This window comes from Terrapene carolina, unplaced genomic scaffold, assembly GCF_002925995.2.
Source record: "Terrapene carolina triunguis isolate 2854851 unplaced genomic scaffold, T_m_triunguis-2.0 Scaffold66, whole genome shotgun sequence".
Taxonomy (NCBI): Eukaryota; Metazoa; Chordata; order Testudines; family Emydidae; genus Terrapene; species Terrapene triunguis.
Genome location: NW_020664417.1, coordinates 35265423 through 35288344, shown reverse-complemented (window position 1 = coordinate 35288344; position 22922 = coordinate 35265423). Strand labels below are relative to the sequence as shown.

Sequence of the window (22922 nt, the reverse complement as noted above, 5' to 3'; positions counted from 1 at the left end):
TTTTCTGTTCTGTTTGTTTGCCGGACACAGATCAAGGAAGCAAGCAGTCCAACTCCTACAGAGTTAGTAAGTATTTAGCAAGGAAATGTGTTAGTTTACTTTTATTTTGGCTTGTGTTTTCCTTTGCGTAAGAGGGAGGTTTATGCTTGGTTTTGTAACTTTAAGGTTTTGCCTAGAGGGGAGATCCTCTGTGTTCTTGAGTCTTTTGTTATTCTGTAAAGTACTTACTATCCCGATTTTACAGAGGTAATTCTTTTACCTTTTCTTTAATTAAAACTCTTCTTTTAAGAACCTGATTGATTTTTCATTGTTTTAAGATCCAAGGGTTTGGGTCTGTGTTCACCTGTACCAATTAGTGAGGATATTATTCTCAAGCCTCCCCAGAAAAGGGGTTGTAGGGGCTTGGGGGGATATTTGGGGAAGGTAGGGCTCCAAGTGGCCCTCCCTAAATGTTTGTTTAAATCACTTGGTGGTGGCAGCATTACTTAATCCAAAGTATAAGAGAGAAATTGTGCCTTGGGGAGTTTTTAACCTAAGCTGGTAGAAATAAGCTTAGGGGGTCTTCATGCAGGTCCCCACGTCTGTACCCTAAAGTTCAGAGTGGGGAGGGAACCCTGACAACACCCTAAGGAGAGATGTCCCAAATCACAAGTTTGACTGTAAGCTGTCCAAACAGCTACACTATGTAAGTAGGCAATCCTCTCTTATATGACCCGATGGGCCCTATCAGAAACACACAACCTCGTTGTCCTATCTTGCAGTTCTGTTCCCCCCCCCTTTTTTTTAAAGCAATAAGCGAGTTGATACTTCCACCAGTTTTCTAATTTTACAACTGTCCAAGAATTAGTCTTTCCGTATGTCCCCTTTGTCACACAGGGTTATTTCCTTCAACACGATTCTCTCAATCTAACCCCTTGTTTGGGTGGCTCAGTGTCATCAGCTTCCATATACACTGTAGGCCTCTGTTCTCACTACAGCCTTGTTAGTGGAAGCCAGCCGAAATCTTTGGACCCAGCTTTGGCTCCAGCTGGCAGGATCATTAGAAATTGTTCTAACACTTTAAAAGTCCACAGCTTACCCAATAAGCACTGGGCCTGGTATACTCTGTTAAAAATTTAAACTTTACCTAGCTTGCAAGTGTTTTGTAAGAAGCAGCGTCTTTTCATGGGGGAAGAGGGTGTACGGTACCTAGCTGTTCTATTTATATATTACATAGCTCATGCTGGTAGGATTTTATGCTGTAAAACCCATCTGAAATGCTATTAAGTATTTGAACTTCTCATTTTTACTGCTGTTAGTGAAGAACTACAGGAGTAACTCATTTCATACAGTACACAACTTTTAGATTGTAAACATAACTGCTACACAACAAATATTGCCTTTTCATAACCCATTGGGAATTACATTTAACTCTGCTATCGCAGTGGTGCAGCATTGTAATACTTCTAGAGACTTTTTAATATTAAGCTTTGCTTTGGCAAAGTTCCTCCACATTTGTAAACAAGCACCATTCTAAAACAAAAAGGATTAGCCAAAGACTTGTGAGGGAATGCTTCTATTGCTCTTCACTCTAAAACACTCTGTGGGAGTGCTGATGAATCCTCTCAGAACAATAGAAAGTAGGTCATCTAACAAGTCAAATTCCTGTGCACTCTAGTTTAGTCAGAGCTGTACATGAATGATCCTGGCACGTTTTAACTCAGTAATCTGAACAAATGATCGTGTTGCACTCTTGGATATTAATCACAAATCTTGTGATATTTGGGGTTGTTTTGTTACATAAGAAGATGAACTTTGTTACATAAGAATCTTAGCTTTAGTTTGAAAGAGAAGTTTGCAGTCTTCATGGTTGCAGAGAAAAACGTGGAAACCATGAACCTTTTTTCATGTATTGCTCACTAGATAACATAGGATTCGTATTCTGGGGGCTTGGTGAGTTGAGCGAGGCAACCCCCATTGGTCCAGTGTGGGTTGATATACCCCAACACTGTTGTTGGGATTCCCTGCTGAGTCAAATGATTGCGATTAGGAAACTCAGGACCCTGGACGAGGCTGAGCAACCAAGCAGTCTGTAGCCCCTGAGCTGGAGCAGAGAAAACTTTCAGGTCTATTGCTTCCCAAGCCTCCTGGCTAGGGCAAACAAAAGCGACTGAGGGCTCCGACCCTTTGGGCAGGGCACTCTATAGTCCCCGGGGTGGGGCAGAACAAATGCTTAGTCTATAGTGCACAGTGATTGGTCATCCCCTGTTGGCCCAGTACGGGGTCCGTCACAATTGCATATTTCTAAAACTAAAATGGCTCTTTAATAAGAGAACTATTTTACAGAGATGCTGCAGCTAAAAGCCCAGTTATGTGAACAGACCAAATTCCTGCTTGCTCCCTCCGGCAATCTGTGCTGCTTTCTTGAAGTTCCATGAAGGTGACTACAAACCTTAAAGGCTCAAAAACTGGAAGGCAAGTAAAAGGGACCCCCTAAAAATATTAAATTTGACTTTTAGGACAACCTCATGATTCTTTGGGGTCTACATTGGAATTGACAGTACTGTCAAGAGGAAAAGGATACTGCTCCCCATTCTACCCACTGCTTGTTTTGAATTTGTTCTTTGTTTTCTTCAACAATGCCATTTTAAATGTTTATGGTCTCCTTTTAAAAATGAAAATGGCCATCCTAAAACCCTTTTTTTTTTTTGGCTGAAAATAATGGTCTCTATTTTTAGATTTTGTTTCCTAACAATTCATATAAAAAGGCATAAAAAACAGGCACTACTTCATTAGTAATCTGCAATTGCAGAAGTAACTGACAGAGATCGGAATAAGATTTGTACACAAAGTCTTGAACTTTCCTAAACTCCCTTTGTGAATTTTAATGATTAATAAATTAACAATTCATAAGTGTCACCTGAACACTAAACTACCTTTAAAAATCAGGCCCTTAAGATGCAGATAGGTGCCTAATGGGATTTTTAAAAGGTGCCTATGTACTTTTGAAAACTCCACTAGGCACCTAACAATATTTGGTGGCTAAATAGCTTTAAAAATCTGGTCCTAGCACATTTAGCCTCATTACAGTAACTAGAACATGCTAGTCACTAGAGCACAGGGGTGTTGGAACTAGGGTTGGAACTAGCAGCACCCCCAGTCTTCAAGTGGTTTCTATTATATACAGGGTTTACAGTTTTGTTCAATGGCTTTCAGCACCTCTGCTATAAAAATTGTTCCAACGTCACTGCTAGAGTTGAATAAATAATTTGTACTTAAGAGGTGATCATGAGATGTACGGGGGGAAAGGGGCACATCTCACAGTTACACTGACACCAGCAGTCAGGATTGCTTGTGTACTGCTTGCAATTTTTAAGATACGATTTTTATCTCCAGCATTGGACTGAATATATAGGAGAAGCAGAGTTTTAATTCATTCTCCCCTTCCAAAGTCTACTTCCCTTAAAAAAAAAAAAAAAATGAAAGCAGCCACTATAATAGCTCTCACAGCCAAAGAAACAGGGAATGGTAGAATAGCTGCCAAGTTAACAACTGGGAGATTGAAAATGTTTTAAATCTCTCTTCCTGAGGGAGCATATTTGTACACAAGAGCAAAAGAGTCAATGTTCAAACACAAACTATTTTTGAAAAAGGCATTTTAAAATCACTCGAGTTTTAACCAACCTCCTTTGAAAGCTAAATCTGTCTTTAAATTATGTTCAATGCTGCAGCACAGATGTTTAGCAGTTAGCATCCTTTTTCCACAAATTAACTATCTTTCCATTATACTGAATTTTCTGTGACAGCCATTTAAGAACACAATGGGGACAGTAAAAAACTCGGTAAAATATGCATCTCCAAAATTATGAGACAAAGAAGAATATTGCCTCAAAATATTCATTCAGTAACAATCTGATACTCATGTTTTTAAAAGACAAAGACTTCAGTGAAACTTCAGGGTGTGAGTTTTCCAAAGTCACTTCAATTGCCTTTAATTTTAAGGGGACAGCTCTAAATCAGAGCAAAAGCGAATTGGGTACATCTTTAAAAGTCAGATTTTTGGTTTCCACCAGTTCTGCTTGACTGGAAAAATTCATCAATTTTCCTGTCCCTTAATCCCCCAGTATTTCACAATGCAGAAAGCTTGGCAATCAGAAATGGCTCTCCCACATTTGAATCACTAATTCTGTGGCACAAATGTTACTTGGAATCTGTTTGCATTTGTAGTAGCCCACTGAGGGTAAGAGCCTGTATAGCCTAGAGCACCTGATGGACTCTAATTGGAGTTTGTAATGCACAGAATATGCCAGCAGCCATCTTTTTAGTTGCTTGTAACTGTGGCAAACTTCAAATATTTGGTCTGTAATTTTCCATGCCAGGCATCTGCCTCAGGCTGCTTTTTTTTTATTTTAGCCAAAAAAGATTCAACTGTTTCAGAGATCAAAGCTAATGCAAATATGATAAAGGAACTCAATCCTATAAGGAGATGTATTATTTAGGGTGGATTCAGGGTGAATGCGCTGCCAGTGTTCTCTGGAGAAGAGAAAGCTCTTCCCTTCAGTGGGAGGGGAAGTGACCGTTGGGGGGAAAACAGAGGGTGGGGGGAGCTTGAAAGAGAGATGGAGAGAAACAGTCTGTGAGCAAACAGAGAAACAGGATTGGAGAGGAGGAGGCAGCCAGAGGGATGAAGGGAACCATGACAAAGAAATAGAGTAAGTGGAGAGGCTGAGGCAGAGCAGGACAGAGACAGGCAGGAGAAGGTCCCTTTAGTTTAAAGCTGGCTGGTCAGGTCAGTCCGTGCGCAATGGTATGTTCCTGAGCATCGGATTTGCTCGTCCCCCATCACTCAATCCATGTTATCCTGGATATCCAGAAGGGAGAACCAAGGGTCCTTCAGATCTCATGGATCTGGTCTGATATGCACCCCCCCACCCCAGCAAGCAGCACTGCAATCAAGTCTCTCTCTTCAGGAAGAGATGAGATGCTTGAGGCTCAAAGACTGACATGGGCGTTAAAAAGCACCTAGTAAGATATTTAGGGAAAGGGGAGCCTTAAACTAATAACCCATAATAGCCTGTACAAAGAGGTAGATATCAATTTTTTTTATCTAGAAGATTATATTTACTGTAGTATGCATAGTAGTAAGTTTAGTATGTGTGTATTCACTTTTATGTATATTCTTCGTATATTTAGCATTATTGTAGATATGTGGAATCCACTTCTGTTTGTTTTGGTTTAAATAAAATCCCTGTTTATGGAATACTGTGTGTGTATATATATATATATAAAAACACAACCATTGGTATTGATTTTTCTACCATTAAATAAGCTTTTAATCACAGTGTAACATCTGCCCAGCTCTCACTCTTGGTCAGTGGTTTTGGGAGGAGGTGACCCTGGGATTTATTTCAAATCATAAACACAATAACTCTACTCAGAGGTCAGTATACAGTAAGAGGAAAATATTAAGGCTGTCAAACAATAAAAAAATTGCAATTAATCATGAGATTAAAAATAGTCATGATTAATTGCCGTTTTAATCACACTACTAAACAATTAGAATACCAATTTAAATTTATTATAAATATTCTTTGATGTTTTTCTACATTTTCAAATATATCAATTTCAATTGCAACACAATAACAAAAGAGTACAGTGCTCATTTTATATTTGAGTACAAATATTTGCACTGTAAAAAAATAGTATTTCAATTAATCTCATTACAAGTACTGTAGTGCAATCTCTATGGTGAAAATGCAACTTACAAACGTAGATTTTTTTTTTAACATAACTGCATTCAAAAACAAAACAATGTAAAATTTTAAAACCTACAAATTGAAGCATGAAAGGACATATGACTGTTTAGCATATGCGGCACGTACATACCTTGCAATGCTGGCTACAACAGTGCCATGCGAATGCCTGTTCTCACTTTCAGGTAACATTGTAAATAAGAAGCGGGCAGCATTATCTCCCATAAATGTAAACAAACTTGTTTGGCTTAACAAGAGGTAGGACTCAGTGGACTCGCATGGCACACAGTAAAAGAATTAAAAACTGGCTAACTGATAGTAAATGGACAATGATCAGCAAAGGGTGTATTTCTAGTGGCATCCCACAGGGATTGGTTCTTGGCCTTATTCTATTTAACAGTTTTATCGGTAGGGTTGCCAAGTCTCCAGGATTCTCCTGGAGTCTCCAGGAATTATTAATCTTTAATTAAGGGTTATGTTATGTGATGAATCCTCCAGGAGTACTTCTAATTAAAATTGGCAACCCTATTGATCAGTGATCTGGAGGAAAACAAGAACACAAAATCAGGGGTAGGGAGGGTAGTAAATAATGAGAAGGATAGGTCAGTGATACAGAGCAATATAGATTGTTTGGTAAGCTAGGTGCCAGCAAGCAGAGAGAGAGAGAGAGAGTGTGTCTGTCTCTCTCTGAATGTAGGCCACACTTCCTGGGATAGAGTCCCCCATCCTGTAAGCAGAAACTATGAAAAACATTTGTGGGTGGAGCTAGACAATCAACTGAACATGAGCTTTCAGTGCAACACTATGGCCAATAGGATTAACTTCTCCCTCCAGAATGGACACCCCTCACACAGTTATAACAAGGAGGAGCTGATTGAGCTCACAGGCTCTCATTAACTCCTTCCAGGCCATGATAGGGTTTGTATACTCCAAAACAGTGTCATTATTATGCTTTATAATCAAATTTGTTCCCCCCCTCCAGTTTTTTTTAAAAGCAAAGAAAATACCACAGAGAACTAGTTTAGAAAATCATAATTAAGGTCACAAAGTGAAGCACTCAAAAGTTAGGAAATGCCAGAATTAATGTCTGTTCAACCTTAATTCAGCCCTTGTGTGTATGCATTATGATATTGTCTGTAATTGCATGATCACACTTTTTCCCCCACAGGACTGCTGCATCCTTCAGTGTACACATAACGAGCAGTTAATATTTTGTCTTCCTCCCATTTCTCAATGTGTGATCCTACACTTTATTTGCTGCACCCTTTTCAAACACGGTTTTAAATACAAATTTATCAATTTCCTCATGGGGTTTTCTCTAACCCAGTAGTAGACAACCAGCGGCCCGCGCCGCTTCCCGCAGCTCCCATTGGCTGGGAACGGCGAACCACAGCCACTGGGAGCTGCGAGCAGCTGTGCCTGCGGACGGTCAATGTAAAACTGTCTCATGGCATGCCAGCGGATTATCCTGACGGGCCATGTGTGACCCATGACTGCAGGTTGCCCACCACTGCTCTAACCTCTGCTGGATTCACAAACATCAATTTGTAGTCTAACAACATGCTTGTGAGGTGAGGAGATGGTATTATCCCCTTTTCACAGATAAGGAACTGAGGCTCAGAAAGATTAATGTCAAAGTATTCACCAATTTTGTATGCCCATACTGACACCTACTACCTGATTTTTCAGGATTTCTTTGCATTATATAGCACTTCCTACGTTCAAACCACATCACATCGACTTCAGTTGCAGATCTGAATGCTCAGCACTTCTGCAAACCAAACCTCAGTGTCTCAAATAGGGCACCCAGAAAATGAGCAACAATTAGAGACCATCAGGGCCGACCCTAGGGCAGTGTGGGGCCCGGAACACAGGCGCTGAGTTTCTAACCTGCCATGGGGTGCTCCCCCCAGGTCCGCCCAAGCCCTGACCCCACTCCACCATTTCCCCCAGGGTCTGACTCCTCCCCTGCATCTTCCCGCCCTTGCCCCAGCTCTTCCCTGCTCAGTTCCACCCCCTCCCTCCGAGCATGCTGCGCTCTCGCTCCTCTATCTTCCCCCCCAGCACCTCTTGACGCCATGAAACATTGGATCTGTGGTAGGCACTGAGAGGGAAGGGGAGGCGCTGATTGGTGGGGCCTGCTGGCAGGCAGGAGGTGCTGGGGGGAGGGGGGATCCTCCTTGCCCCACTGCCCGTATGCACTCGCCTCCCTGTTTGCCTCCTCACCTTGATCGCCCGCCTCATGATTTTATCAAGTGCCGGGCCTAGGGCGGTGGCCCCAATTTGCCCTATCCAAGGAATGGCTTTGGCGACCATCACTGAGAAGTTTGGTTTATGTGACTTGCCCAGCACCACAGAGGAACTCTGTGGCAGAGGCAGGATAGAATCTAATTCTCCAGGGCAACATTCTACTGCTTTAATGGCAAGATTGTCCTTCCACTTCCTTCAACCCGCTGCTTCATTCACTGCACGCTTTCCAACTTCTGTAACAAATGAGGCAACAGTCTACACATGCCTGATTCATCCCATCAGTCCTGTGCAGTGGGAGAGAGATCCCCCAGAAAAAAAAAGTGATCATGCAATTAAAGACTATCATAATGCATATGCACAAGGGGGCTGAATCAAGGTTGCACATTTCTTAGCCTTTGATGTTAATGTACTCATGTTGCCACTCACATGGATCATCTGCAGTGTTGGAACTTTTGGATGCACCACAGAGACCTTTGCCATGTGAGCTAGTAGAGTGACTGATAACAGTAGTATGTTGTCATCCATTATGTGCAGCAGTACTAGAAAGGCATGGGACACTTGGCCAGTGCCTTCCACAAATATTTGCTGACCGAAATGGTGAGAGACAGAAACTGTTAATTTCATTCTAGGCTCTGGAGAGGGCCATGCTCAAGTGGTTACAGATTCTTCTGCCCTGATTCCACCAATCTGTTCCAGTCCCAGACATCTTTCTCCACTCTTGGTTTCTCATCCAATCTCAGCATGCTGCCTCCACTAGCCAGTTCTGATCTTCACTTATCAGGAGTCTCATACTTGTTCCAGTTCTCCCCCTTCCTGACTCCTCATCCAAACAGTATTTCTCCATCCTTTGTCCTTCAGTTTCCCCCATCCCCACTGGCTTCCAGTCTCCTTCCTCAGGCTCTTTGTCCAATTCCAGTGTCTCCCCTCCCTTACCTTGTCTCTTGGTCTCAGGGCCTTTGCCCAGCCTGTTAATTTCTCCCTCCCACTCCTTATCTCAATCCACATCCGGCTCCACACACACACACTCCACCCTGATCCAGCTCTTGTCCCCTCTACATTTGAATCAGACAGCTTCCTCCTCTATGTTGCCTAGGCTCAAAAAACAATCAACCTATGAGTTATTCGGCATGGAAAATAAGCCCAAACAGTTTGTGTTTGGCAGTGTTATAAGCAACTGAAAACAGGATCTTGTAAAGGGAAGTGTTGGGACAACCTTAATTATAGGTGGCAATACCTGCCCTGCCTAGAATACACCCCATATAATTTCACACCCCTGCACTCCACTAAATCAAATAGTAAAAATCAATTTTTTTTTTGGCAGAGCCAAACTGAGAATTTAGGTAAGCAAATTAGGTACTGAGCAACTGCAACAGCCATTGACTTTAATGGGAGTCAAAAATACACAGCCCCTTTCATGAGGCATATGATATCTTGCAGGATTGGGATCAGTGTAAAAAACAAGATGAATTTTGCTAACAGGAAGATTAACATCCCTACTTAGAGGGTGATATTTCCAGTTTGATTCAGAAATGCCGATGTGGCATACTGCTTACTACTCATCTGAACAGAACTATGCCATTGTACATTTTGTGCCTTTCACTGTTTGATTTTTTAATGTAAATTAAGCAGGTTCCTCATCAAGACATGTCATCTGTTTCTTAGTTGAATTCCCAAAAGAGTTTAAATTAATAGGAACTATTCTTAGCTTAATGCTGATTTCTTATCGGAAATAAGTCATGACACCAGCTGCACTAAAATCAGTTTCTCTGATTAACCTTTTTTAGCAATTGTAATCTTTTGACTGCTTTGCTGAACTGCTTAGCAAAAAGGCAACGAAATTAGGCAGGAAAAAATTAGAAACTGTTAAAATGTCTATCAAAGATATTTATGTTTTGTTAAGTTTATAAGCAGGACTGACTTATCTCTGAACATACACCCTCCAATGCCCTTCACAGGTATTTCAATTACAGGTATTAAAGTGCAAAAACAGAGGTCCATGCCTTTCTCTGAATACAAGTACTTGGCACAACTAGATGAAATAACACTGGTTTCACTAGGGCTGAACTCTGATAGCCACCATATTTTATTCAAAACATTGTTTTTCCCCTTTCATCCTTTGCACAGCCCGGGGCTTGGATCACTAGCACCAACTGGCTACTTGGCCACTGCTGCTTTTATAGTCTTTAGTAGCAACACGTTATTGCGGGAAGTGTTTCCCCAACCATGTCAGACTCATCCCTCCCAGTTATCTGGACCAATATTCTTACTGTGCACTGCTTAGCTAGTCTATGAGCTGCCAGGACTTCATGCAGGCAAGGTCAGCCAGCTATAGTATTTCATACTTGCCACACAAGCCTAGTTATTTACTCCCTGGTGATCTGAGAAACACCTGTAGTAGAACCAGAAGAAGGGTTTCTTTCCAGGGATCAGCGCTGGGGCAGGGTACTAATGGCCAACAATGTTTTATTCCTTGAATACCAGAAGGCTAGTACAAATGCAGTGTTATGGTCTACCCTAAACATAAGTATGATCTGCCAATTCCTGTTGTCATATATTCACTTCACATGCTCCACTCCTACTTCCTAGAACACTACAGGTGAATTAGAGCACAACTTTTGGCAAGTGGTGTTGCACCTCTCCAGAGGAACAGGTATCTGTGAGACATACACTTGTCCACCAGGTACCCCAATTCCATAGTCAAGGGGGCAGCAGTGAGTGAAGCAGCAAGATGCTGGAGGGAGGTACACTCCCTGAGGTTTGGGAAATAAAAGGGAGTTCTGTGCCACTGCTTTTTTGCAGAGGGGGAAGTTGTCTTCAGGATCATTTAAATCAGTGAACGTAAGTGATAGAGCCCAACGTCTCTTAAAAAGGCAATAATTAACTGTATACTTTCTACTTTAACTAACTGAATTAGACAGATTTACAAGAATACTTTACAACAAAATAAAAGCCAGGACATACCCAACGATCTTGAAAAAGAAGAAAATCTCCTAATACTGTCTCGCAACCCCATCTCTACCATCTCTTCAGTCATGTCTTCTATAAATTAGGCTTGCCAGGAAATACCCAAGGAGAATAGGTGAGTTACCTTCTGGCCAACAATATGGGTTCTGAGAGATGAGGGAAGAAAGCCAGTTCCAAACCCTTGCTGAGAATGCCCTGCCACCAGCCCACCTCATTGTGCCAGGAAATGCTTTTAGCTTAAGTGCTTTACATGACCTCAAATGCCACAATCACTGCAGTGCCAGAGAAAGGTGGTCTCTGAAACAGCTGGGACCCACACCATTCAAAGATTACAGTCAAAAGCTTAAACTTCAACAGAAGGTTGATCGATTGCTTATCTGATCAGTGTTCTGAACAGACTGAGCTCGGCAAGAAACTCCACTTAATAAGCAGGACATCATATTCTACACTACCTCCAACTTCCAAATGGCTTGATGACAGCCTACTATAGAATACACTCTAGTAATCTAACCTCAAGTTCACAAAAGGCACAGATAATACGGTAAGGTCTGTCTCTGAAAGGAAAGGCAGCAACCTCCTTTCTGGATGCCTAAGAAAGATATCACTGAACCACCAGAAATCATGGGTAGGGCTTCGTGTTTGTCACAGAGGTCACGGATTCCATGACTTTCCGTGACTTCTTCAGTGGCCAATGTGGCTGACCCCAAGGCCAGGTGCTCAGGTATCCTTGGGGACAGCCACACCGGTTGCGGCTGGAGCGGCTCTGCAGCCAGATGCTCAGGCAGCCCGCACCCAGCCGCACCAGCCGCTGCTGGCCCCAGGGATCATCCAAGCAGTGGTGGCCAGTGCTGATGCCTCCCCTTCCCCACAGTAGCGGCTCCCTGCCCCAGCAGGCGCCCCAAGACAGGAACAGGTTATGGGGGCGTGAATTTTTATTTATTGCCCATGACCTGTCAATGACTTTTACTAAAAATACCCATGACTAAATAATAGCCTTAATCATGGGAAAAGAACACAGAAAAATGCTTTTTTTAAAATCATGAATATCCATACCTGGGAAGCAATATGGAAAAATAAACATTTCACATACAGTTTAAGCCATTTGATATTTGCTGCTACCTGTAAATCCAGAGCCAACTAGAGATCCAAGAATACCATACGGTAAACCACCTTCGCTTCTGTTTATATTTATAGGTCATGTGCCAGATGGAAATTTCAGTCACTATGTTGAGAATGGTGAACCATACACCATATTGTTTCAGAATTATACTTTTCCTGTCTGATTTAAATAGGATACTTATGTGGACTAACTCTCCAAGTGCACTTGGTTAACCAACAGCTATCAGCACAACCAGGCATCAGAAGTTATTATTCAGCTATTCTGGCATTGTCAAAACTCTGGCAGCTGATGAAAACACATTTAATTAGGACCAAGGTGGCCGAGACATTTGCTTATTCAGGGCATCATAGCCCAAGCCTTGGCTGTGTTGAACTCTGCTTTGTTGCCCTGATTGAAATAAGTTAAACCTACAACTGGTCTAGCCCCAGAGGAAAAGTAGCTCTGAAAAACCACACAAAATACAGCACTAAATGAACAACGTACGACTCAAAGGAAAAGCCTGCTCAATGTCACGGCTGGCCTGATATTTCTCAACACCAATCCCCGTACTTCCAGGACAGGACTTTCTCCAATTACATTGATACTCAACTCAAATACATGTAGTCACCTGAAACAAAGAACTAGATTCCTTGTTCTCCCAAAAGGGCCACATTCTGCTACGTCCTCAGAATCTGACTCTAGGACCTTTGAAAAGCAGCAGTTCTATTTAATATTTTATTTAATGTTGGTGCTGTAGATAAATTTTAGCAGAAAGAAGATCAAAAAGTGTTGTGAATCAACTTCTACGTTGATCACAGATGGAGAACTGTAGGCAGAAAAAGATGTAGTTCAGGGGTCAGCAACCTTTCAGAAGTGGTGTGCCGAGTCTTCATTTAGTCACTCTAATTTAAGGTTTTGCGTGCCAGTAATACATTTAACTTTTTTAGAAGGTCTCTTTCTATAAGTGTATAATATATAACTAAACTATTGTTGTATGTAAAGTAAATAAGGTTTTTAAAATGTTTAAGTAGCGTCATTTAAAATTAAATTAAAATGCAGAACCCCCCGGACCGGTGGCCAGGACCTGGGCAGTGTGAATGCCACTGAAAAATCAGCTCGTGTGGCCGCCTTTGGTGTAGTTTCTTTAAAAAAAAACACTATACATTTCTTAAGGTACAGTACAGGAGGAAGTTTTGGGTCAAGAACAGCATTATTCTGGTTGGAACGGAACTGTCCACTGGCAAGATCAATGGGACATTTTGCTGTTTCACAGAAGTGCGTTTGTCTTAAAGTTTTTAAATGACCATGTTGAATATAAGTGTAAATAGTGATGTGGGTTAATTATTGTTTACATAATATCTTTCATCCCAAAGATTCTCAAAGCATTTGTACAAACTATAGCCTTGATCCTGCAAGGAAAACCACTTAGGTGGATCCTAAACCCTAAGCTGAGCCTTCACTGGGGCTTTTATGACCCTTGGATGAATGAGCCTGAGACAAATCAACTCTGACGACCCTTCTGCCTCTGCCAGGTACAAGGGATGGTGTCATGCACCTGGGCTCATCCTTGAGGTGGTGCTTCTTTCTGTTGATATAACATAGTGGAGAACGAATGGGGCCTTTGAGTGGATGTCTCCCTGGAGCTGAGGATGGAACAACAGCTCACTGATGCACCAAGAGAAACTAATCCAATGGCTGAGGCCTTTCGTAGCCTTCCTCTTCACAGTGAGTATTCTAGAAAAGAACAACAGACTGAACACTACTCTGGGACATGTCCTTCAAGAGAAAGCAGACACTGGAAATGCAGTCATGAATAGATGTTGATATGTTTCATGAAGGACAGGTCTTAAATCTTGGTGTCTTGGCTTCTGTTATAGTGCCAATACCTTGTATGTGGGGGTGGGTTCTAGACTAACAGACTTATCTTATTATATATATATATATATATTTATTTTCTGGCTGGTATAAAATAAAAGAAAAACTACAGATTTTATACAAGGCTAAGGAAAAATAAACTGCACCATGGGAAGAGCAAGCCAACACTGTAGGGGATTCAGGTTTGCTGCCATAAGTAATAAGGAGGAGTGGAGGCATCGTTGGGCCTGCTTTGCCCTTTATGTTTTCAGGTGAGTGGATACAAGGGGACCTAGAATGCAGGCACACCCCCAATAGACACTGCTGGCCAAAAGAATCCAATCTTGTGCTGCATATGGGTCACGTGTGCAAAGAGTGGAATCTGTGTGGATAATCACTTAAAGAAGAAAGGTTAGTTTCTGAGGGGCTCAATCTCTGCAGGAGCCCTCAACTAACGGTATGTCTACACTGAATTTTAAAACCCGTGGCAGCGAGTCTCAGATCCCAAGTCTACAGACTTGGGTTCGCGCTGTTGCTAAAAGCAGCAGTGTAAACATTGCAGCCTGCACTGCAGGTCAGGCTCTGAAACCCATCCCTCTCCATAGGCCCCACCTCCAGCTCAGGCTGCAATGTTTACACTGGTGATTTTAGCACTGTAGTGCAAGCCCAAGTCTGTAGATCTGGGCTTAGACCGGGTAGATATACCCCAGTTCTCACCATAGTCCTCTGCTCATCAAGACCTCATCACATCAGAGCCTGTCTTTTTTTCCTCCAGCTCAGAGCCATCCCACACCGGCACCCTTCTTGGATATTATCCCTGCTCACAGATGTGACCTTGGAATATGGTTATGAGACCTTGAGACTGTGAGCATACCACAAAATGGACCCCAGCAGCTCACAGATGCCCCACTGATTTTAAAGGGGCAGTCCTGTTGAGGAAACGAACCAAATTCAGAATTTATAGGCCAAGGCATTTAAAAGATAGGACACCAAAAAGATGGGCTAGAATATTGTATATCAATTGATATACATCTGTCATGTCTTGCAAATGTCTTGTCTATTTAACCCCAAATTATCCCAGTTTTCCTCCTGGATAGAGAGCCACAAGTGCATAATTACAGGCACATTGGTTTTGTTTCAGTGAAACTAGAAGAGAGTCAAAATTTGGCTTTAGAACAAAACTTGTAACAATAACCTTAATCACAGCTAGACTAGCATCTCTCCATAATTAGATTTATTAAATTAACATCCCCCGTACCTTGGAAACTGTGAGCTTTAGAGATAAACAGTGAAGCTGAATTTTAAAAAGACTTCATTTATATTTTTCAATGTAGTGAGCTGTGACTGACATTTCTGAAATCTCAGGAGAAGTCTTTTCATTGCTGCTATTTTCATGTCTTCAGATTGAGAGGATTATTCCCTAGATAATTTTAACCAGAAGTAGATTTCAGATAAATTTTGTTCTGGTAGTAAGAAGAAAAATAATATAGTATGTCCCAAAAGAGTACATTCAGAGTCTCTTGCACTCCAACTTTTCACCTGCTTTATTATATTGTGACTGTCAAAGGAAAGATTTCATTAAAAGTTAATTTTAATCTAATGAATAATAATGAACTCTGTTTAGACAGTGCCTGCCAAAGATGACTGTCTAAGAAATCTTGCAGTGATTGCTACAGCAAGGAAGCTAAAGCCATAAACACATCAATATATTTTAATTAATTATTATTGACAATAAGAAAAGATATTAGAATTTTATTTAACTGCTACTGACATTCTCCTAGAGTTAAGCATGAAGATTAGGATGATGACTCTTGGATGGTACAATTACATTACAGTCTCTCCTAATTTCTCAGTTGACATTATACTACAGACTATTATGATTATTAGTATTCATGCGATGCCACAGTTGTGCATGGCTCTTTACAGACAGTTTAGTACTCCAGTTCCTTGGATAGGAATTGGTAATATTCTAATTAGTCATATTACACCAACGGATCAGTGACATGCTGCCAAAATATCAAGTCGGTTGTTAAAAAAATTTCCACCTCAGTTAGCAAACATATGACATTCCTCAGCAAGATACAGCACCACCAACAAAAAACCCACAAAAATAAAAATACTTTTAATTCCATTGATTTTTTTGCACTTTTCTTTGAAAAGTGGTACTCTGTCACTATCAGAGATTGAATACTGGATGAGAATGAACACTTGTCCAACCTGGTATGTCAATTGCGTATTTTCCTGTAACAACTTTACATGCTCCACTCCTATTCACTTAAGACATACATGGGGAGATTAGAGGATACATTTTTTTAGAAGCAGTGTTGCATTTGATAAAAAAAAAGTCAGTGGGATTATAAAATTAAGCATGTTTAAATGCTTTACTGGATTGCAGTGAGAGTGCTCAGATCCTTGCAAGACCAGTTACTGAGCCTAACAACACTGTCAACTAGAGTAAGCTGTAACGGTACTTTCTGGGACATGGACACTGAACACTAGCAACTTGATTCAGACAACAAAATTAATTTCACAGAAGTCAAACTGCCACAGCATACCAACTTTCAATCACTGTTCTGATAAGTGCAGGATTTGACTATTGCTCCTCACCTTTTGATAGGGTTACTGACCTAGTAGATATAGGGGAAGCAGTGGAAGAGATCTCGATTTTAATAAGGTTTTTGTCACAGTCCCACATGACACTCTTATAAGCCAACTAGAGAAATGATGCCTAGATGAAATTACTATAAGGTGGGTGCACAATTGGTTGACAGACCATACTCAGAGTAGTTAATTATCAATGGTTCACTTTCAAACTGGGATGGTGTATCTAATAGGGATTCACAGGTGTCAATCCTGGGTCTGGAACTATTACATATTTTCATTGATGAGTTGGATAAAATGCTTATCAAATTTCAAAATTTGCAGAGGACACCAAACTGGGAAGAATTGCAAGCACTTTGGAGGACAGGATTAGAATTCAAAACCTTGACGAAATTGGAGAATTGATCTAAAATCAACAAGATGAAATGCAATAAAGACAAGTACAAAGTAACATACTTAGGAAGGAAAAAACAAATGCACAACTACAAGATGGGGAATAACTGGCTAGGTGGTACTACTGCTGAAAAGTATCTTGGGGTTAGAGAGGATCACAAATTGCATGAATCAAAAACAACATGATGTACTTCCAAAATAAATAAATAAATAAATAAATAAATAAATAAATAAATAAATGTCTAATATTCTGGGCTGTATTAACAAGAATGTTGTAAATAAGACATGGGATGGAATTATTCCATTCCACTTGGCACTGGCGAGGCCTCAGCTGGAATATTGTGTCCAATCCTGTATACAAGACTTTAGGAAAGATGTGAACAAATTGGAGATTGTCCAGAGGAGAGCAACAAAAATGTTTTAAAAACCTGACCTATGAGGAAAGGTTAAAAAACTGGGCATATTTAGTCTTGAGAAAAGCGGTGAGACTTGATAGCCTTCAAAATATGTTAAGGGCTCTTATAAAGAGAATGGTGATCAACCATACTCCATGTCCACTGAAAGTAGGGCAAGTAGTAATGGCTTAATCTGCAACAAGGGAGATTTAGGTAAGCTATTAGGACAAAACTTTCTAACACTAAAAGCAGTTAAGCTTTGGAATAGACCTCCAAAGAGAGGCTGTGCAATCCCTGTCTTTGGAGGTTTTTAAGAACAGGTTGGACAAAACACCTGGAGATGGACTAGATTTACTTGGTCTTGCCTTATCACAGGGAGCTGGACATGACTTCGAGGACCTGTCCAGTCCTAAATTTCTGTGATTCTAGTACTCCTTTTAATGTAATCCCTTTCATATAGGGTAGTTATAACTTACATTAAGCAACAAAAAAGTGGTAAATTGAAGCATATTCCTGTGTTTATGAGTGGGAGGAGCACTTCAAGGAATAACACTGATATTTTTCCTCCATTTGTGGCATATAGCCATATGAAGAGGGTTATCATACTATTAGATCTCTTTGTGACCTGAAGGCTAGAGTAAATGAGACAGACCAACATATTAGTAGGCTTAGAACTTATTTGGATTCATTTGTGCCCAATATAACCTTGAGGTTCTTGATACTGGGTGAGAACTGACCTTCCAACAGCAATGATTTTGGAACAGTCTAAGTAAAGCATCTTCTTCTTTTTGGGGGAAACCATAGCTTCTAGACTATTTAGTTATGATATCAAGACTGGTTTCAAAAAAGAACAGAATAAATTATTTTCACTTATAGCTAGCATGATAAAGACGCAACTACTATATAAGGGCTAGTAAAACTTGCTTTTCTTTTCACCTACCTATTCTGCCAATCAAGGTTTTATTTCTACTTGGTCGATCATCTCAACTTGAAATCTCATGTCCTGATGAGATATTGCAGTTAGATCTGAGCAAACCTCAGAAAGCTAGCATCAGCAAATGGAAAAATGCCTCATTGGAAAAACAAGTGAGAGATTTACATTTACTTTGAGCACCATACCTGTACGCATAGCATCTTTCTGAATACTTTCATAGTTATGCCAGTCCTTTCTTTTCAAGCCATCCGTCCAGGCATAGAGCTGTCCATCTCCCAGGCCCAGTGGAAATGTCTGTAGAAAAGGAGGAGGATGATTTTTATTATTAAAGCATAGAGGCATTTATGATCTAATACAGGAATTGTGGCATCCTTTCAACTGAAAGTTAATATAAAATTGGTTTCTAACAAGTTTAATTCTGTACCAGGTATTGTACAACAATGCAACTGTAAAGAGGATTAAATATTTTGTAGCGCTGATTTTTGAGTCTGCCATTCTTGTCTGCAAGGTATTTGGCTAATACAAGGCACATATTGAACCCCACATGCAGTAAATCAAGTCTAGCTGGACCTAAAAATTCAGCAAGAAAGCGACATAATTTCTTTCTTGACTAAATGACTAATAGCCACAGAAGAACAGTAAAACTGTACCACTGCTTCAACCTTGTATTTCTCACTCCCATGGATTTTTCATAGCAAGAGGGTATTGTAAAGGGAAGGAGGATGATTCACTGAAAGCGAGCAGTTTACAAAACACCCAGGACACACACAACTCCTCCCAACCCCGTAAAGTCAAGAGCTGTCCAGCAATTTAATCATTGCTCACAACGGGAGATGTAAGTGCTCAGCACACCTCAATGGGGCTCTTAAACGCAAACTATTGGTACACAAAAAAGGATCACATTCTTGGGTCTATTCCAGCCCCTTTGCTTTGCTCCACTAATGCAAAAGGCAGGTAAAGCCAGTAGATCTGGCCCTGGTATAGTGGGAACCAGAGCCGGGGCAAGAGGTATTGCTGGCATATTGGCCTTACATAGTCCAGTCCCCAGTTTGTTGGGAGAGGATATTTCTATGCTATGGCTATTCTCAGCTGTCAGGCCAGTGCCTTGGGACCATAGGAAGCTAGGTGTATTTTAAATTAGAACAATTTAGGGCTCCTTTAATTTATGCTGGAGGTCAGTTGGCCAGCCTCAGAATTGTGAAGCTTCAAAAAGGTGGCATAAAGTCTCCTTTTCACTGCCTCAGGACCCTGCCCAAGCACAGTTAATCGGCCCCACTTTCAGGGCCAATACATTTAACAGTAGCAAATGCTATAACCTTTCAAGTTATAGTCATTAGAAATAGTTATGAGTTAAGTCATCACCACAGGACACAATTGTGCCATTGGTTACAAACATGCTATTCCTATTGATTGCAGAGAGTCACATAGCTAAAGGGCAGAATTTGTCTCAGAATGTACACTGGTTAGCAGCACATTTCCACTGCGTTTAATCACATGCACACCAAACCTTGATCCTTTTTTCAGTTTTGAATATTATTTCACCCACATAGTAAAACATTTTTTTTTTTTTTTTTTCTTTAAAGGATCAAATGGTAAACTGACAGGAAATGCTTCCAAAATCTTCAGAAAAAGATTTGAGTACCCCCACTAGGCCTGACTTGTAACTGACACACCCAGGGCAGGTCTACACTATGGGGCTAAATCGACTTAAGTTACACAAGTCCAGCTATGTGAATAATGTAGCTGGAGTAGGCGTACTTTAGGTCGACTTATTGCAGTGTCTACAACGTGCTGGGTTTATGGGAGAAACTCTCCTATCAGCTTCACCGGAATGAGCAGCAAAAGGTGAGTATCAGGGTCGATGGGAGAGCGATTGGTGGTTGATTTAGCGGGTCTTCACTAGACCCACTAAAAATCGACCCCCAGTGGATCAATCGCTGTGCATCGATACCTCAGTAAGTGGAGACAAGCCCCCAGAGACAGATCTCATCTGGAATAGGTAGATCGCACATGACAATTTCCACAAGGACTATATAAAATCTAGTCATAAGATTACCGTCCTGCATCTTAACCCCTGGACCATACTGCCTTGTCCACTATGCGGTCTCCTACCCATTGAACCATAACATACTCCCCCATCCTCTCTTCCTTGGATAACAGAGCTGGAATTTCTATATAGCCCCTTCTCCCTCCCGTTATAAGACCAGTTTTCCCCCTACCCCCCCCCCCCCCCCCGCCCTCAGATTACTGAGGTCCTTAGGCTCAGCCATACCCCTCTGCCTGAGGGAACAGAATGGTTAACAGTTTTCATGCTCTCTGCCTAAATACAGTCAGAGAGGATAGAACACCAGTCAGCACACAACAATGTGGAAACTAGCCCGAGCAATGTTCCCTGCCACTTTGTCAAGGTTCTCTTGCAGGTAATAAGTGTGGAAGCGGTACAGATAAATGGTGCCAACATGCACGAGCCAGTTTTGAGCCCTGCTTCCACAATATATTTCACCTGCCTCCAACAGTAAAATATTTTTTTGTCTATGACTCTCTTTTTGGAAAAGGCTCTTAAAAATGAAATGATAAAGTATCATTAAATAAAAGTAGTAGACCGTAAATAAAATCCAAATCTGACAGACTGTATGGCACTGAAAAGGTAATTTCAAATACTACTTTGTTATTTTTTCCAAACCCTTAATATAAGAAAACTTGCTCAGAAATTATGTAGACATGGAAATGCAAGCAAGGTGGAATATTATACGTGTTTACTGCTATCTACCGGATATGAAAACTGCCATTTAAATTGAATGTAAAAAGTGGGTCTGTTCTGTTAATTGCAGCTTCAAGCCAAAAAGTTATGCAAAATGGAAAGCATATTCATATTTATGCACCTTACAAATGTTTTCAAGCGTGCAGCAATGGAAACAAAGATCTGCTTGAAAGGCAACCCTAGGGAAGCAACATTTGATCAGCATTCCACTGAACAACACTGCAACCATTCCAAAATCTTATATTGCACTAAAAATGGTTATTAATCTCATCTGTTTAAAGTATATGAACTGAATGAACACAGGACTCAGTCCTCTTCCATTAATGATTAGACACTTAGTGTTACTGGCAGCGCAAACATGGGTGATACTCAATGGTTTTGCAGTACAAAACTAAAGCAAATCCAGATTATTACATGTAACAGGGGGGTGGAAGGAAAAAAAGTAGGACAGCTGCATGCATTAGCTCAGTGATGTTTGATTGTTTTGTTTTTGTGTCAGAAATGTGCATAAACATTTTGGCAATCAGATTTAGATCTGTCAGTCATGCTTATTTGATTTTCCTTGATTGTTTGAAATACTGTATTTTCTGATGACAGGAAACTAATACTCAAATTCATAGACTATCAAGTATCTCTAAATACTGCAGTAGTTTCAACTGTCCCAAGAGTACCTATTAATAGACTGAAAACTGAGTCGAGGAGGGAAAGGAAAATCTCTGCCACAGAAGGAATTCACTACTTTATCCACATTTCTATCATGATGATTTTAAATTCTAATATGACCTAATATAGGTCACTGCTTAATTCTTACAGTAGGGGCAAGTAACTTACAAACCTATAACTGGAAATGCAATCCAGTCTGTATTACTGAGGTCAGAAAAGCAATCATTCCATTATCTTTAATAAAAAAATGTATATTCTTAGAAACTACAGAGCTAGAGGTAGCGTTTAAACTATTTTTAGCAAAAACAAAACCCAAGGTGTTTATTTAGAATCCATACCTTCCACATATCTGTTCTCTACTCTTAAGGAGAATTGTGAAATTCATTGCAGACCTCCCTTTTATAGAAACCATTTGCTCCTTCACATAAAATTCGCATTGCAACTGATTTTTGATGAATGCCAAGAGTAATTTGATGGAGAGGAGGTTTGCTTACTTTAGTATTTTCACCAAAATAATAGATTCTAGTGTTCTGGTAAGAGACAGTTTCTACTTGTTAACATAATACAGAGAAAATTGGTTAACAACTGAAAAAAATACTGAACAAAATTATTGCTTGATAAACTGTCACTTCTGTAAGTGAAAATGTTCCTACTCGAGTACTGAACTCACTGATATGCATTCTAATAATTGCACGTGACTGATTCAGTTTACAGTCCATGAGTGTTGAACTAAGAATTTAAAAGTTCATTTTCAAAAGAACATGGTGTCCATACTGGATATTACTAGGGTTACCATATTTCAGCACGGAAAAAAGAGGACGGGAGGAGCCCCGCCCCCGTTCTGCCCTAGCCCCACCCCCGTCCTGCCCTAGCCCCGCCCCTTCCACTCCCCGCCCCCCTCAGAACCCCAACCCTCCCCCTGCTCCTTGTTCCCTGACTTCCCCCTCCTGGGACCCCTGCCTCTAACTGCCCCCCAGGACTCCACCCCCTACCTAAGCCTCCCTGCTCCTTGTTCCCTGATTGCCCCCTCCTGAGACCCTCCCCCCATCCTAATTTGCCCCCTAGGACCCTACCCCCTACCTGTCCCCTGACTGCCCCAACCCTTATCCACACCCCCACTCCCAGACAGACCCCCGGGACTCCCACGCCCCATCCAACCACTCCCCACCCCCTGACAGCCCCCCCCCAGAACTCCCGACCCATCTAAACCCCTCTGCTCCCTGTCCCCTGACTGCTCCGATCCCTCTCCCCACCCCTGCCCCCTGACAGCCCCCCC

At 41.1% G+C, this 22922-nt stretch overlaps 1 protein-coding gene across 2 annotated transcripts in view; it reads right to left on the bottom strand.

Moving 5' to 3' along the window:
• The window catches only part of GALNTL6 (polypeptide N-acetylgalactosaminyltransferase like 6), a 948073-nt gene that overhangs the window by 568456 nt on the left and 356695 nt on the right, over positions 1-22922 (bottom strand). For both annotated transcript variants that reach the window (XM_024194141.1, XM_024194132.1), the window contains one exon: positions 18408-18516. In XM_024194141.1, coding sequence (XP_024049909.1) covers positions 18408-18516 — 109 coding nt within the window. The remainder of the gene's footprint in view (positions 1-18407; positions 18517-22922) is intronic.